Here is an 18,582-nt window from a genome sequence, read left to right on the forward strand (position 1 = left end):
CCCCCCCCCCACTTCTGGCGTGTACCCCAGTTCTTGTATGCATCTATCAAGACAATTAACAATCCAGCAAACCGCGGATTGTTAAATTTTCTTGGACAAACTATGCATGGGTATGAATTAGGCAGAGATTAGATCTGAGTGGAAGATGCAGAAGTAAACTCCCACTCTTATAAGGATGCTACCCCATCCCAAACCATTTCCACCAAATGATCTTTACTTTGAGTGGGTCTAGGGTGATGAAGGAATTTGGCGGAAGCCAATTGCCTGGAACTGGATGGCTACTTCTATGGTGGCAACCTAAAGGAATGGGTTTTGCAATGCAAACCTGGGCGTTGCCAACCCCGATCCCTGATGGAATCCGCTCCCATTTTTCCTGCGCGCCTTTTTTCAAGCTGTTTAGGCCCATCTCGGCCGCCGTGGCCGGGCCACGCTCAGCTGTTGGGGGCGGAGCCTCGCTGACCATGGCGGGCGAGCTCGAGGGCTGCAAGTCTTTGAGCGGGCTGCTAAGCGGCTTGGCCCAGGACGCTTTCCACGGGCACGCGGGCATCACGGAGGAGCTGCTGAGGAGCCAGCTCTATCCGGAAGTTCCACTCGAGGAATTCCGACCCTTTCTGGCGAAGATGAGGGGGATTCTTAAGGTACCTCTCTTCCTGCATCCTCGCTGGAACCCAACACTTTCCTTGCACTTTCAGACTCCTGTCACTAGAAACTGAGGCCACTTTCCTAACACACACCTCTTTTCCAGGGGCTCCACATTCTGCTCCTTTAGATCTGGGGTGCTTGCTCGGCCGCCTCTTCCTTTCCCCCACCTTCTCACTTTCTTAAGGGTGACTCCTTCCTCTTAAGCTCCCGGTCCCCCTGTGTTGGTAACCGACCCTCATGGGAGAGGACCCGATTTTGTTCTCAAGACATTTCTCTGTTGTTATGTAGGTAACCGCTTGGATGTGTCTCGGTAGGTCTGCGTGTTCCGTACTTTCAAAATTAAAGTCAGATGCTTTCCGGGGTCATCAAAGTGGGGCGTGTTAAAAGTGAGCCATTGCATGTATGCCCGCGGATGCCGGTGGATTAGCCGGCGAGACCCTTGTCAAATATATCTTAAGTCAAAATATAGGCCACTCTGGCCCACAGAAATGTGGTGAGAACCAAACATAAAATTTCTAGTGCCACACTAAAAAAAAGGTGAAATTAATTCAATTTTAACCCAGTGTATGCAAAGTGTTATCTCCTAACATGTAATTAGTACACAAAGCATTAATTAGATATTTGATTTTTTTTTTTTACTGGATCTTTGAAATTTGATGTGTAATAACACCTATAGCACATATCAGTTTGGACTCGCCAAATTTCAAGTGCTCATTGATCACATGTGAATGGAGGCTACCATATCGAGCAACACTGGTTTAGACTAAGAAGTAGTTATAGGAATGAATCTAGTGCCAAAGTGTACTCTAGAGAGAGACTGTAAAACTAATGATCAATTTTGTGGTCTTCCTGTGTCAAAGGAATTCTACTAGATCTTTTATACTGTACTAATTTTTTTCTTTTAAGGATTTGTTTATACATACAAGAACTGGGGTTCAGGCCAGAGGTGTGTGGGGTGAGAGGATTCACCGGGACAGAGTGGGGAGCAGAACAGGCAGAAATACACTGCTAAGGGGAGCAGTGGGGTGAAACAGGAGAGGTCAGCTGCGCCATGTGGGTTAGCTTCGCCATGTGGGTGAAACAGGAGAGGTCAGCTGCGCCATGTAGCTCCCTGGCTGGGGATTGAACTCCCTGGCAATTGCATGATAGGATTGTGTCATTAATCCTTGCAACACCAGAGAGACCCTACATTGTACTAATTTTTTTTTCTTTTGCAAAAACTTTACATGGGGACATATAAGGAAATAGGCATAGGGAGTCTAAGCTGTTAGTTTGAAATCACTTTTTTCTAAAAAAAGATTTATTTATTTATGCATACAAAAGCTGGGGCACAGGCCAGAGATGTGGTGGGTGAGAGGATTCACCAGAGGCAGAATGGGGAACAGAACAGGTAGACCCACACAAATACACTGCTGAGGGGAGCAGCAGGTGAGACAGGAGAGTTCTGCTTCTCCATGTAGGTTTCTCTCTGGTGGGCCGGGGATCGAACTTGTGCTGCAGAGCCTGTGGATTGCTTCATAGTGCGGTACTTAACCCCTTGCGCCAACAGGGAGGCCCCTGAAATCACTTTAATTAAAGTCAATGTTGAAATTTCAACATTGCTCTTGTAGTGTTGGGAGGAAAATAGAATATTTGAGGGTATCTAGAAACACAGCCTCTACACAGCCAGTTGGTCTGAGGTTCCAAGGGAGAAAGAAAGGATTGAAACTGTGGCTCAAGATGACATCTAATTCCAGTCTTTATTTACCTTATAAGCAACTCTGAGGAGTAGTCATCTCTGAATTCTTATGGAATTATAAAAACCAAACATGATTTTTAAACATAAGTCCTTGAACTGAGAAAAGTCATCATCTGCAATAAAAGAGTATGGTGCAAGTGTGCTATAGTATTTGGAAACAGAGGTCTGAGAAAGCTGCAAAAAAGAGGTATTGTTTCTTTCTGGCAGGGGTCTTGGAAATGCCAATTTTTTGCTGCTCCTAGGGAAAGTTTAGATTGTTTTAGACTGAAGTGAGGGACATCCACATAGGTTAAAAAATTAGTGGGGGTGAGACAGGAGAATGTAGAGCAGGTTTGGTAAATGGTGAATAGTTGAATTTGACCATTGCTTGGCAGCACCCAATACAGAGTACTGGTGAAGGAGTCAAGAAAAAGTAAAACCTTTTATTTCTACTAATCTTTATTCCTGTTCCTTTTTTTTTAAAGAGATATTTATGCATACAAGAGCTGGGGTGCAGGCCAGAGATGCCTGGAGAGGGGGTGTTTGTGTGAGAGGATTCACCAGAGACAGAGTGGGGAGCAGAACAGGCAGATGTCCTGAAATACACTGCTGAGGGGAGCAGTGGGTGAGACGGGAGAGGAGAACACTGTGTGTCACCTCCCTGGTGGGGGATTGAACTCAGTGCTGCAGTGGCTGCTGATAGCTTAATAGTACTGCGCCACCCTTTGCGCCACCACGGAGGCCCTATTCCTGCTCTTAAATAGGGTCTCTTAAGATTTTTTTTTATTGTGGTAAAATATAGAAAGTATAAAATTTGTCATCTGAACCATTTAAACATGTACAGTTTAGTGGTATTTAACACATTCATAATGTTGTGTATTTGTCCTCACCACCATCCTTACCTAAAATCTTCATCTTATACAACTGAAACTCTACCCATTATACAGAAAGTCCCCATAACTTGCCTTGCCCCCACCCCCAAGCACCATCATTCTGTGTCTATGATTTGGACTACTTTAAGTATCTCATATAAGTAGATTCATAAAGTGTTTGTGGTTCTGTGACTGACTTATTTTACTCAGCATAATGTCTTCAAGGTTCATGCATATTGTTGTATAATTATATCAGAAATTCCTTCTTTTTTAAAGCTGAATGGTATCCCATTGTATGTATATGCCCCATTTGGCTTAACTGGTTATCTGTCATTGGACACTTGTTTTGTTTCCATGCTTTACGTATTGTGAATTATGTTGCTATCAGCATGAATATACAGATACCTCTTTGATATCCTGCTTTTAGTTCTTTGTGGAATTACTGGATAATTTTTACTTTTTTCCTGCTATTTTTACTTTTTTCAACAATGTTTTTAATTTTTTGAGGAACCATCATACTGTTTTCCACTAGTATTCTTACTAACTGTGCATAGTGTTTCAACTTCTTCACATTCTAGTCAATCCTTGTTATTTTCTGTGTTCTTTAGTTACCATTCTAATGAGTATAAGGTGGACAGGAGCATTTTTACATATAGATGAGAATAGAGGTCAAAAAGGTTTTTTCATTTATCTTTGTGGAGTCTCACAGTCTTTAATTCAACATGCAGTTTAGAAGAAAAGCAGTGAGGAAAGTACTAAAGAAAAAAAATGCAGCATTCTAAGGGCCTCCCTAGTGATGCAAGGGGTTAAGACGAAGCACTATGAAGCTAGCCGGCAGCCACTGCATCAGGAGTTTGATCCCTGGCCAGGGAGGTGACCCATGTGGTGCAGCAGACCTCTCCTGACTTGCCCGCTGCTCCCCTCAGCAGTGTGTTTCAGTCAGTCTGCCTGTTCTGTTCCCTACTCTGTCTCTGGTGGATCCTCTCACCACCCCTGCGCTCCCTGCACCCCTGGACTGTACCCTAGTTCTTGTATGTATAAATAAATAAATCTTAAAAAACATCTAGTTCTATGAGGAAAGTGAAAATGAAGAGGTATAGTGGGCAGGAGGAATAGGAAGGGGTGTGTAACTTCCAGCAGGGATTAGGCACTGGTACACATATTAACAGGCTCCTTATTGCTAGCTGTGTGCATTCATTCACAGCCTGTGTTTCAGGTTCAGGTGCTCTCTTAAGCTGTAACCTTTCCCTGTAACCTTCACACTGTTTGCCTAGGTGTGATGTACTGACAGCTGGCATTTGTACTGGTCCTTGTTTTCCACTTGGAATGAAACTCTACAACCCTGCTTGGTTGGAGCTTTTTTAGGTTTTTTTTTTAAAATTTTAATTTTTTTTTAAACAATATTTACTTCCCCCCGCCCCCTCAGGTTGAGTGTCCATAGATTTTCCTTCCCCAAGGCACCTGTGCACCATCACCACAGTCTCCTGCTCTCCTCCCTCCCTTCCTCTGATCCTTCTCCCTCCTCCTCCTCTGCAATATGTCTCTGATTTGTAATTGTCTGTGTTTGCTTTGTTGTGTTTTGTACTGTTACTTTTTTTTACACGATGTCTCATTTGGTTTCCCTATATTCCTGCTATAAGCGAAACCCTCCAATATTTTTCTTTTTCTTTCTGGCTTATTTCACTGAGTATAATTCCTTCTAGCTCCATCCATGTTTCTGTGAATGGCATCAGTTTATCTTTTTTGATTGCTGAATAATATTCCATTGTGTATATATACCACATCTTCTTGATCCAGTCATCTATTTTTTGGCATTTGGGTTGTTTCCAGGTTTTACCTATTGTAAATAGTGCTACAATAAACATTGGTGTACAGGTGTTCTTTTTTTTTTTTATAATAAGTTTTATTTATTTATTTATTTTAGATAATTCAATATATAGTAGCATTTTTTCTTTCTTTTTTTTTTTTTTTTTAAGATTTATTTTTATTTATTTATACAAGCACTGGGTACAGTCAGAAGCGCGGGAGGGTGAGAGAATTCACCAGAGCCAGAGCGGGGAGCAGAGCAGGCAGAAGGACCGAAGTACACTGCTGAGGGGAGCAGCGGGCGGCAGGAGAGGTCTGCGCACCATGTGGGACCCTCCTCCGGTGGCCGGGGAGCAGCCAGGGATCGAACTGGCTCTGCAGAGGCTGTGGGCAGCTTCGCAACCCAGCACTCAACCGCTGCGCCACCGGGGAGGCCCAATAAATTTTATTTTTATATCCCCCATACATTTGCAACCCCCCCATTCTGACCCAATCCCTCCCCTCCCGCCCCCCACTCCCCAAAAAGTGTCTCTAGTTCATAGTTTTTTGTTGATTTTGATTTTCACTTTCTTATAGTTATTCATTTCCCTGGTCCCTTATTTAAGTTTTCTAGATTCCTGCTATGAGTGAGACCATCCGGTATTTTTCTTTTTCTTTCTGGCTTATTTCACTGAGCATGATCCCTTCCAGCGCCATCCATGTTGCTGCAAATTGCATGTTTTTATCTTTTTTGAATGCTGAGTAATATTCCATGGTGTATATGTACCACATCTTCTTGATCCAGTCATCTATTTTTGGGCATTTGGGCTGTTTCCAAAGCTTAGCTATTGTAAATAGAGCTGCTATAAACATAGGGGTGCAGGTGCTCTTTTGAATCAATATTTTTGTGTCCTTTGGGTAGATCCCTAGCAGTGAAATTGTGGGGTCGTATGGTAGCTCCATTTTTATTTTTTATTTATTCATTCATTCATTTTTTTATTTTTGATGCAAGCACATATTTATTTATTTTCCCCATTTTAAAAAAAAATTATTTTTATATTCCCCATACAATTGCAATGCCCTTATTTTGACCCCAAACCCTCCTTTCCCCACCCCCCAATGCCCATAGAGTGTCTCTGGTTCATAGTTGTTTGTTGATTTTGATTTTTACTTTCTTGTAGTTATTCTTTTTCCTGGTCCCTTATTCAAGTTTTCTAGATTCCTGCTATGAGTGAGACCATCCGGTATTTTTCTTTTTCTTTCTGGCTTATTTCGCTGAACATGATCCCTTCCACCACCATCCATGTTTCTGCAAAATTCCATGTGTTTATCTTTTTTGAATGCTGAGTAATATTCCATGGTGTATATGTACCACATCTTCTTCATCCAGTCATCTATTTTTGGGCATTTGGGTTGTTTCCAAAGCTTAACTATTGTAAATAGTGCTGCTATAAACATAGGGGAACAGGTGCTCTTTGGAATTGATGTCTCTGTGTCCTCTGGGTAAATAGCTAGGAGTGGAATTGCTGGATCATATGGAAGCTCTATGTTTAGTAGGTCCAGAAATCTCCACACAGCTCTCCATAGTGGTTCGGCCAGTTTGCACTCCCACCAACAGTGCAGGAGAGTTCCTTTTTCTCCACAACCTCGGCAACATTTGTTGTTGCTAGTTTTTTTATTTTTTATTGATTTATATTTATTTATTTATTTATTTATATAAGCACTGGGTACAGTCAGAAGCGCGGGAGGGTGAGAGAATTCACCAGAGCCAGAGTGGGGAGCAGAGCAGGCTGAAGGACCGAAGTATACTGCTGAGGGGAGCAGCGGGCGGCAGGAGAGGTCTGCATGCCATGTGGGACCCTCCTCCAGTGGCCAGAGAGCAGCCAGGGATCCAACCGGTGCCACAGAGGCTGCAGGCAGCTTCGCAACCCAGCGCTCAACCGCTGCGCCACCGGGGAGGCCCTGTTGCTAGTTTTTTTAATATGTGCCATTCTCACTGGTGTAAGATGGTATCTCATTGCAGTTTTGATTTGCATTTCCCTGATGACAAGTGATGTTGAACATTTTTTCATATGCCTGTTGGCCATTTGCATTTCCTCTTTAGAGAAGTTTCTTTTTAGTTCTTCTGCCCATTTTTTGACTGGATTATTTACTTTGTTTTTGTTGAGTCTCATCAGCTCTTCGTAGATTTTTGTGATCAGTCCTTTATCATTAGTGATGGTTGCAAAAATGTTCTCCCAGTTGGTGGGGTTTCTCTTTGTTTGGGTTATTGTCTCTTGCTGTGCAGAAGCTCTTTATTTTGATGTAGTCCCAGCTGTTGATCTTTGCCTTCACTATCACTGCTTTGGGTGATGTGTCTGTAAAGATATCTTTGATGTGCATATCATGTAGTGTTTCGCCTATATTTCATTCTATGTATTTTATGGTTTCAGGTCTTATGTCTAGTTCTTTAATCCATTTTGAGTTGGTTTTTGTGTATGGTGTGAGGTAGTAAGTAGTCAAGCTTCATTCTTTTGCATGTAGCGACCCAGTTTTCCCAGCACCATTTATTGAACAAACTTTCTTTGCTCCAATCATAGTCTTTGCTCCTTTGTCAAAGATTAGTTGACCATCGATCTGTGGGTTTATTTCTGGATTTTCTATTCGATTCCATTGGTCTTTGTGTCTGTTCTTGTTCCAATACCATGCAGTTTTGATGATTATGGCTTTGTAGTATAGTTTGAAATCTGGGCGTGTGATGCCTCCATTCCCTTCTTTTTTTTTCAGGAGAGCTTTGGCTATTCGGGGTTTTTGGTGATTCCATATGAATTTCATCAATAATTGTTCTATTTCTTTGAAGAATGACATTGAAATTTTTATTGGAATAGCATTGAATCTGTATATTGCTTTTGGTAGGATGGCCATTTTAATAATGTTTATTCTTCCAATCCATGAGCAGGGGATGTCTTTCCATTTCTTTGTGTCTTCTTCTATTTCTTTTGACAGTGTTTTATAGTTTTCTTTGTATAGGTCCTTTACCTCTTTTGTTAGATTTATTCCCAAGTATATGATTTTTTTTGTTTTGATAATAAAAGAGATGGTTTTTTTGATTTCTTCTTCAGATTTATTGTTTGTGTGTAGGAAGGCTACTGACTTTTGCATGTTGATTATGTATCCTGACACTTTACTGAACTGATTGATGAGTTTAATTAGTTTTTCTGTGCAGTTTTTGGGGTTCTCTATGTATATTATCATATCATCTGCAAATAGTGATAGTTTGACTTCTTCTTTTCCTATTTGGATTCCTTGTATGTCTTTCTCTTGTCTTATTGCTGTGGCTAGGACTTCCAGTATTATATTGAAAAGCAGTGGTGAGAGTGGACATCCTTGTCTTGTTCCAGATCTTAGTGGAAATGCTTTCAGCTTTTCACCATTGAGAATGATACTGGTTGTTGGCTTGTCATATATGGCCTTTATGATGTTGAGGTATGTTCCTTGTACCCCAAGGAACTTTTATCCCAAGGGCTTTTATCACGAAATGGTGTTGCACTTTGTCAAAAGCTTTCTTGGCATCTATTGATATTATCATATGGTTTTTATATTTCTTTTTGTTGATGTGTTGGATAACAGTGATTGATTTTCGGATGTTGAACCATTCTTGTGTCCCTGGCATGAATCCTACTTGGACGTGGTGAATTATCTTATGGATACATTGTTGGATCTCATAACTAAAATTTTATTGAGGATTTTTGCATCAGTGTTCATTAGGGAGATTGGCCCGTAGTTTTCCTTTTTTGTGTTGTCCTTGTTCGGTTGTGGTATTAGTGTAATGTTGGCTTCATAGAACGTGTTTGGTATTATCCCTTCCTTCTCAATTTTTTGGAAGAGTTTGTGAAGGATAGGCACTAATTCATTTCTGAATGTTTGGTAGAATTCATTTGTGAATCCATCAGGTCCTGGGCTTTTGTTTTTGGGAAGGTTTTTGATTACCATTTCAATTTTGCTGCTTGTAATTGGTCTGTTTAGGTGTTCTATTTCTTTATCTAGCTTTGGGTGATTGTAGAGTTGTAGGAATTTGTCCATCTCCTCTAGATTGTTGAACTTGTTTCCATATAACTGTTCATCGTAGTTACTGATTATTCTTTTGATTTCTGCTGTGTCCGTTGTGATTTCTCCTCTTTCATTTATGATCCTGTTTATTTGTGCTTTCTCCCTTTTTTTCCGTTGTGAGCCTGGCTAGGGGTTTGTCTATTTTATTTATTTTTTCAAAGAACCAGCTCTTATTTTCATTGATCTTTTTGATTGTTTTTTTAGTTTTGATTTCATTTATTTCTGCTTTGGTTTTTATTATTTCTTTTCTTCTACTGCTTTTGGGGTTTTTTTGTTCTTCTTTTTCTAGATCTTTGAGCTTCGAGATTAGGTTGTTTCTTTGAGTTCTTTCTTGTTTCTTGATGTGAGCCTCTATTGCTATATATTTTCCTCTTATTACTGCTTTTACTGCATCCCATACATTTAGGAAATTGGCATTCTCCTTGTCATTCAATTCAAAGAATTTTTAATTTCTTCTTTGATCTCCTCGTTAGTCCAGTGGTCTTCCAGTAGGGTAGTTTTCAATCTCCATGAGGTAGGAGATTCCTTGCCTTCTTTTTATGGTTTATTTCTAGTTTGATGCCTTCATGGTTAGAAAAGATGGTTGGTATGATTTCAATCTTGGTGTATCTGTTGATGTTTGTCTTGTGTCCCAGTATGTGATCGATCCTGGAGAATGATCCGTGTGCACTTGAGAAAAATGTGTACTCTGTTTTTTGGGTTTAGTGTTCTATAGATGTCTGTTAAGCCCAAGCTCTCTAGATCCTTATTTAGAGCTTTAGTGTCTTTACTTATTTTTTGTCTCGTTGATCTATTCATTGTTGATAGTGGTGTTTTAAAGTCTCCCACTAGGTATGTGTTTTCTCTGATGTCTGTTTTCAAAGATGACAATAGTTGTCTGATATATTTTGGTGCTCCTTTGTTTGGTAAGTATATGTCAATGAGTGTTATTTCTTCTTAAAGTATTGTCCCCTTGATCATAATGTAGTGACCGTTGGGGTCTCTTTTTATCTTTTTCAGTTTGAAATCTGTTTTATCTGACGTAAGTATAGCTGTTCCTGCTTTCTTTTTTGGTCCATTTGCTTGTAGGATTGTTTTCCATCATTTAACTTTGAGTCTATTTCTATCTTTTGTAGCTAAATGTGTTTCCTGCAGATAGCAAAAGGTTGGGTTTTGTCTCTTAATCCAGCCAGCGACTCTGTGTCTTTTTATTGAAGAGTTTAGTCCATTTACATTTAGAGTTAATATTGATATGTTAGCATCTGTATTTGCCATTGTGTTTGTCTTTCCTTTGATTTTATTTATTCTTTTAATAACTTTTTTTAATTTGGCCTTCTTTCGTTGTTATTTGTCCCTCTGAGGTTCTGGCTTTAGGACTCCTTGTAGTATTTTTTGGAGTGGGGGTTTAGTCGTAATGAAATTCCAGAGTTTCTGTTTGTCTGGGAAGGTCCTTATTCTTTCTTCATAGAGGAAGGAGAGCTTTGTGGGATAGAGTATTCTTGGTTGGCATCTGTTTTCTTGGAGTCTGTTGACTATGTCCCTCCATTCTCTCCTTGCCCGTAGTGTTTCTTTGGAGAAGTCTGATGTCAGTCTGATAGGTTTTCCTTTGAATTTTATTTGTTTCTTCCCTCTTGTCAACTTCATTATTTTTTCCTTGTCTTGGATTCTTGGGAGCTTTACTATTATGTGTCTTGCTGTATTTTTCCTTTTGTCATGGAAGTTTGGTGTTCTTCTTGCTTCTTATATGTCTATTTTCAGCTCCTTCTTCATGTTTGGGAAGTTCTCTTCAATTATTTCCTTGAATATTTTCTCTGTTCCTACATCTCTGTCCTCTCCTTCTGGGATTCCTATAACTCTTATATTTCTTTTCCTCATGGAGTCAGAGAGTTCCCGAAGTCTTTCTTCGGTCTTTTTCCTTCGTACTTCTCTTTCCTTTTCTGTTTTGGTTCTTTTTATTTCTGTGTTTTCAAGAGTACTTATTCGTTCTTCCATTTCATCTATTCTGCTTTCATTGCTTTTCCCAGAGTTCTTTAGCGCCTCCATGAATTCTTTGATCTCCTGCATTTCTTTTACTTCCCTCTTTAGGGACTCAATTTCATTCTTCTGATCGTTGATTATTTTTCCCTTACCATTGTTTTCCCTTATGACTTCTGTCAGTTTTTTAATCACTGCAATTTTAAATTCTCTTTCTAAAAGGCTCAGAAGTTCTTCCAAGTTACTGTCGTTGCATTCTGGTGGGTGGTTTTCTCTTTGTGGTGTGCCTTTTTCCTCAGTAGTTGCTGGGTTGTATGTAATTTTTCTACTCCCTACTGCCTGTTTTCTAATTTGCCGTATGCATTGGGACACTGTGTTGCTGATACTGGCCGGCATCTTGTTGGTGTGTTCTTTGTGGGGTTTGGAAACTGGCGGTGTAAATGAGTCAAATACTGTTGTGCCAGAAGTCTAGTGAGGCAGTGGTACTGTGAGTATGTTAATTGTCGCTGTCACAGAATACTTCCTCCTTCTGTGTTTAATTACAAAGGTGTGTCTTGAAGTCCCACAAACTTCCCTGGAGGTGGGGCAGCTGGATTGCACTCTGGGTTCCAAATCACTGGATCCCCCTCTGGACTCCAACTTCCTGCCAGGCGGGACCAGGCTTGTGGGGGCCTTCAGCTCTCTTCTGACTGCACAGGGAACCTTCTGCCAGTTTCAAGCAGTTTTACTGAAGAAAGCTCCTTGTTCTAAAATGGCGATATGGAGAGGCACTCTCCTGAGTGCCCGGTCTGCCCAGGCCCTGGGTGCCCACTCCCCCTCTGGGCTCAGACTGCTGGCCAGAAGGGCACTGGCGTGGGCAAACTTCCCAGCTCACGCCTGGCTCCTCCGGGAGCCTTTTGCCAGTTTCAAGCAGTCTTTACTGAAGAAAGGTCCCTGTTTTAAAATGGCGATGCAGGGACACCCTCCCCTCTGCGCCCAGTCTGCCCTGGCCGTGGGTGCTTGTTCCCTCTCTGGGCTTGGTAGCTCCATTTTCAGTAGACTGGGGAACCTCCAGACAGCTTTCCATAGTAGTTGGACCAGTTTGCATTCCCAACAGCAATGTAGGAGAGTTCCTTTTTCACCAAATCCTCACCAACATTTGTTGTTGCTTGTTTTTTTTTTTTTTTTTTTTTTGATATGAAGAGCTTTTCTAGTTTTGGTGTTTTTCACAGAAGGGTAAAACTTTCATCTATTTGTAGATACATGAAACTGACCTTTCAGTTACTTAAGTTTTACTTTGATACTTTCCACTGACCAATGAAATAAATGAACTTAGAGTGGTGTGTTTGTAACAGTGTGGTCCCCAGGAAAGGGGGAGATTCCAGGTTCCCTGCCCCACCCAAGGGAGTTTGGAGCTGAGCAGGGAGCACCTCTCCCTGCCCTGTAACATGTTTAGTTAGGGAGATGACTTGTTGTATAAATACTCTGCCATTGTTCTAATTTTTTTGCTCACATTTGTAATTTCAGCTTCATATGCTTTTGTATACTCTCTATATCTTGTTCCTGCGGTTGACTCTGGGAGTGTGATCCTTGATTCCAATTTACTAGAGAATTTTCTACACTTGTTTTTTTGTATTCATTACTCCTCTTTGTTTGGTGATGAATTTTTAATTTCCCTCACTGAAATTTCATATTAGACAAAATTTTAATGAAAATTTGCATTTTTGTCTTTTGTTCTGTTGTAGTCAGTTCTGTCAGTCAAAAGTTAATTTATCTGTTTCTCTTTCCCTCTATAATTTGACTTAAAATAATTTTAGATCCCATTTTAGAAGTCTGGTAACACATGCAGTAACTTATGGATTGGTCTTATTTCACTCCAGTCTCCTACAGCCTATTTTCAGCACAACTACCAGTGAGCCTCCCCCCTCTTCCCCTCGACTTTACTGAGCTATAATTGACAAAAGAATAAGTTATGTTTTTTAAAACGTACCTCAGATCTCCTTATTCTTCTGCTTTCAACTACCCCATATAGCCATGGCTTTACATCAAACCAAAAGGTGTAATACTATAAACAAGTATCAACGTATTTGCCCAAGGGATGAATCTGGCCTGCTATCTGTTTTTAGACATAAAGTCTCATTGGAACTTGACCATATACTCATTCATTTACATCTTGTCTATGGCTGCTTTCATGATAAAGTAAAGAGTTGAGTCATTATGACAGAGATCCTGTAGCCTTCAAAGTCTAAAGTACTATATGAGCCTTTGCAGCAAACTATTTTTTTTTTATTGATCACTTTTAATTTTTTTTCTTTAAGATTTATTTATTTATTTACACAAGCACTGGGTACAGTCAGAAGCGTGGGAGGTTGAGAGAATTCACCAGAGCCAGAGCGGGGAACAGAACAGAGCAGAAGGACCGAAGTACGCTGCTGAGGGGAGCAGCGGGCAGCAGGAGAGGTCTGCGCGCCATGTGGGACCCTCGCCCGGCGGCCGGGGATCGAACTGGCGCTGCAGAGGCTGCGGGCAGCTTCGCAGCCCAGCACTCACCCGCTGTGCCACCAGGGAAGGCCCTTTGCAGCAAACTATTAATGTGTTCTTAGACATAGATTAGAATTAGAATTTGGATTTTTTCCATATTCATAGGATGTAAAATTTTATCTTTTTAAATATAATATAAAATTTAATGTTAGTAGCTTTTAAATTAAGTAAAAACTATTGCAAAAAACTGGTTTAAATTTATGTAAGAAAATAACATTGGTAACATAATATTGAGATTTATAATAGTAAAAGACTATAAAAATTATTTGTATTTTAAATACTTGGTCCTGTCTCTCCTCTTGAAGCTATGAAAATGTGTAATTTGTTTAAGAATTAGATTGACTGGAAAGGAAAAACCCGTGGTAATAATAGTTTTGTATATCTTATAGTAGAGGTATGTCTGGAGGATGCTGGACTTAATTTAATTTTTCTGTTTTGTAAACATTTAAATACTTGTATGTTCTTCCTTGTTAATTTTTATTATAAGCATTATTTAACTTCATTAAATGAATAAGTTTGAGACATGAGAACACACACAATACATCTGCTTCAATAGCCAGAATTAATATTTTTGTGCCTTTATTCCTCCCATAGATCTTTATTAAGCATATTAATTACATGCCATGCACTGTGTTTGGGATACAGCAGTAAACATCACAGCTTTAGTCCTTGCTCTTGTGGGCTATATAGATCCTGGAAATAAAAATGCTAGGCTAATGATTGCAGGTATTTTGAAAAGATAACTAGAGAGTTCTGTAGGCCAACTTAAGTAAATTATACACAGTTCATAGTAGTTCTTAGCTCATTCTACAACATGAACAAAGAAAGAGAAGAAGAGGGAAAAAAAGATGACCTATGTATTAGGTATAATGGACTGAAAGGAAAAGATAGAAGCAGCACAGAAATTACCTTAGTTGTCTACCCCTGATTTCAAGGAAAAGGTTTCTCATGATTATGGCTGACTAAAGTCAGGATGTCTTTTCTGGATAAGGATTAACTGCTCTGGGATCTCATTTTAAGTTTCTTGACTTGATCTTTGGCGGCAGGTTGGCTGTCAGAGTATCACCTGAGGGCATCCCTGATGGCACAGGGGGTTAAGATGCAATCTATGAAGCTATCCGCAGCCTCTGCAGCACGAGTTGGAGCAAGGAGCCTGCCAGGGAGCAACCCCTATGGCACAGCAGACCTCTCCTCACTCGCCCCACTGCTCCCCTCAGCAGTGTACTTTGGTCAATCTCCCTGTTCTGTTCCCCACTCTGTCTCTGGTGAATCCTCTTACCACCCTCATCTCTGGCCTGTACCCCAGCTCCTGTATGTATAAATAAAAAAATCTTAAAAAAAACAACAACAAAGTATCACCTGAACAGACAAGATGTACACTGGTAGCTCCATTTTCTTACCAGGGCTCATCTCATTTACTGTGTCTCTTCTATCCTGAAGCATGTTCTCAGGTAGTTCTTTAATAGAGGATGTATGAGTGGCAACCCCTCCCTCCCTTTCTTCCTCCCTCTTCCTCCCCTCATTTCCCTTCCTTTCTATATAACAACACTCTAAATGATTTAGGGGAATAGGTGCACACCTCAGATTTGTGTTACCATACCACCCCCAATTTTTTTCTTTTTAAGTCTTAAAATATTTTTTTCTTTTGTTAGAATTAATTGCTAGTTGACTGACAGTATATTTCTGGGTTGTTGACTCACAATTTTGAAGGCATTGTTTTATTGTATGTGACTTGTCTTTTTCTCTGTCTGGAAGCTTTTAGGATTTTCTTTTCTTTTTTTTTTTTTTTTAAAGATTGATTTATTTAGGGCCTCCCTGGTGGCGCAAGGGGTTAAGCACTGCACCATGAAGCAATCCACAGCCTCTGCAGCATGAGTTTGATCCCCGGCTGGCCAGGTTGCTACTCATATGGTGCAGCAGACCTCTCCTGTCTCGCCCGCTGCTCCCCTCAGCCGTGTACTTTGGTCAATCTGCCTGTTCTGTTGCCCTCCCTGTCTCTGGTGAATCCTCTCACCACCCACATCTCTGGCCTGTACCCCAGCTCTTGTATGCATAAATAAATCTCTAAAAAAATAGAAGCGTGCCCTGAAGCCTTGCAGGTGCTTTGGTTCTTATCATCAATCAGCTCGTTCTACTCTCATGAACTATTTGATTGATCCCGGAGGGGGTGGGGGAGACACCAATTCCCACTCATGTTCTCCCATTTTGCACTGGTTTTACGCTTAAAAAAATATTTATTTATGCATACAAGAACTGGGGTACAGTCCAGAGGTATGGGGCACGGGTTGAGAGGATTCACCAGAGACAGAGTAGGGAACAGAACAGGCGGATTTACTGAAATGCACTGCTGAAGGGAGCAGCGGGCGAGACAGGAGAGGTCTGCTGCGCCATGTTGGTAGCTCCCTGGCTGGGGATTGAACTCATGCTGCAGTGGCTGCGGATAGCTTCATAGGTTGCGTCTTAACCCCTTGTGCCACCAGGGAGGCCCTAGGATTTTCTTTTTATCCTTTACTTCCTTAAATGTCATTGATCTATGACTTTCATTCCATTATTTGGACCAATTTGGATACTTTTTATCTGGGAACTCATGACCTTTAGTTCTGGGAAAAGTTGCATTAGTATTTTGATTACTTTTTAAACTTGACCTTAGCCAAAAGTCTGAGAAGTGATACTTTGATTACTTTTTTATCTCCTTCCCCTCTGTTCTTACTAGTACTCTGATTTTTCAAGTGTCAGAATTTCTAGACTGAATCCTGAAATTTTGTTTTCTCCATTTTCCATTTCTTTGTTTTTTTCTTCTACTTTTTGATGTATTTCCTCAACTTTATCTTTTAGCCTACTAAAATGAATTTTTCATTTGGTATTGTTTTTAAGTTTCAAGAGTGTCCTTTCCACATGGACCTTGTGAATGTTTAATCAGTTTATAGAAGTAAAATTATTTTCCTTGACCCTCTAGGTTCCCTGACTGCGTCTGAAAATTAAACTGACAGACAGAGTAAAGGGGAGAAAAGCTTACATATTTGTTTAATATACGTTTTATGTGACATGGGAGCTTTCATAAGAAAATGAGAGCCTAGGGCTTCCCCTGGTGACTCAGCAGTTGAGCGCTGGACTGTGAAGTTGCCGCAGCCTCTGCAGCGCCGGTTCGATCCCTGGCCACCGGCGAGGGTCCCACATGGCGTGTAGACCTCTCCTGCAGCCTGCTGCTCCCCTCAGCAATGTACTTCGGTCCTTCTGCCTGTTCTGCTTCCCGCTCTGGCCCTGGTGAATCCTCTTACCCTCCCGCACTTCTGACTCTACCCAGTGCTTGTATGAATAAATAAATAAATCTTTAAAAAAAATTAAATTAAATTAAAAAAAAAAGAAAATGAGAGCCTAAAGGGACTTAGACTTGAGATTTTGTGCTAGGTTTGATGACTGTCATAGATAGTCATAGAGGAATAATAGAGGAATATAATTGGTGAAAGAGTATGAGATATTTGTAATAAACTGGGGGAAATTTAGCAAGGAATATTTGTAGAGATCTTGTTGTCCTTGTCCTTCTGTCTTATAAGATAAGGTTGATCCTTTTATCTTAGTATAGGGAGAGCATGTCTGACCTGTTTCTGGGGAGAATGTGGTGGGGAACTCAGAGTGACCTTCCTGCTCTGCTGTTTTCTCTAACTCCTTTAGCTTAAAATATTCAGTATGGCATTGTGCCATATTTTGGGGTAGTATCTTGAATGCCATAAATCTCTCCTCTCTTTTTTAATGCATATGGGGCAGCACACATGCATACTATTCAGCATTTCATTTTTTCAAAAATTTATCTTGACTTTGATTTTGAATGCTATTCTTCAGTATTTGGAATCTAGTACTTTTGTACTTACTATTGATTTGTAGCCTTTTTCTAGAGGTGTTTGTCAAACACATTGCTACGATGTTTTGAAGGTTGGCTTTAAGTAGAAGAGGTTAAATTCCTGCAGGAGGATATCTGCTTAATTTTTTTAATATTCTAGTAATTAAATGTTTTGCATACTATGTTTATTAATTTAAAACAGTAATTTGATTCGTTTCCAAAGAACCTGTAAAATTTTGTGGAAAGCATTTACAGTAAAAACAGATGCTTAATAATACATTTGATATCAAACTTACATAATTCCTTGAGTTGATTGCCCGTTGATGGTTTTTGTTTATTGTGAAAGAATAGTATTATTAGTTTCTGTATTGAGATTATCTTATGAAAAGTATCTAGGACCTATCCTGTGAAAAAACCAGAATGCTTTTTGAATTTAATTTTGAGATTTCTTATCTTTGCAATAGAATTTTTGCATTTATTGTGTAATACAGAAAGATTTTACTGTATGTTATCTTTTAATCTATTACTGGTCTCTTCAGAAATAAAGAAAAATATGTGAGCCGTATTGCTTTTATACTTGAGTCAGTTTAAGAATGAACTTCATCCTTTTAAATGCAAAAAATGGATGCAAAATATCTGGTTTGGATTTGAAGCTATGAATAGAAGAGACTGAAAACAGTTGACTTACTCTTGTTACACTGTCAGGATTGTTTTGTCTTCTGTCTACATTCTTTTAATTATAAGCAGTAATTCAGTTTTTCTACTTTAGGTGGCAGTAGAATATTGGTTTGTACTACACTGGTAAGATAGGCTGAAAGCAACATAATATACAAATTATTTTTCTTGAATGTTCTAGTTCAGAAAATGCTCAAAATTTGCCTGTTTGACAATAAAAATTTCTTATCCAAAAGAAATGTGTTCTGAATATTTGGTTTGATATTTTGAATTTAGAAATAGCATGTTATGGGCCTCCCTGGTGGCGCAGCGTTTGAGCGCTGGGTTGTGAAGCTGCCCGTGGCCTCTGTGGCGCCGGTTCGATCCCCGGCTGCTCCCCGGCCACCGGAGGAGGGTCCCACATGGCACGCAGACCTCTTCTGCCGCCCGCTGCTCCCCTCAGCAGTGTACTTCGGTCCTTCTGCCTGCTCTGCTCCCCGCTCTGGCTCTGG

General features: G+C 40.2%; 1 protein-coding gene across 2 annotated transcripts in view; it reads left to right on the forward strand.

The window, feature by feature from the left end:
- Positions 1-18,582, forward strand: part of COMMD1 (copper metabolism domain containing 1) — a 166,645-nt gene that overhangs the window by 5,892 nt on the left and 142,171 nt on the right. The window contains exon 1 of one of the 2 annotated variants that reach the window (XM_037527464.2): positions 448-638. The exons of the other annotated variant lie outside the window; for it this stretch is intronic. Within the exon in view, the coding sequence (XP_037383361.1) occupies positions 462-638 (177 nt within the window). The 5' untranslated portion in view covers positions 448-461. Of the gene's footprint in view, positions 1-447; positions 639-18,582 lie in introns of those variants that run through there. 2 annotated transcript variants of the gene reach the window in all.

The sequence above is a fragment of the Talpa occidentalis genome, unplaced genomic scaffold, assembly GCF_014898055.3.
Source record: "Talpa occidentalis isolate TD23 unplaced genomic scaffold, MPIMG_talOcc4v2.1 talOcc4.5, whole genome shotgun sequence".
NCBI lineage: Eukaryota > Metazoa > Chordata > Mammalia > Eulipotyphla > Talpidae > Talpa > Talpa occidentalis.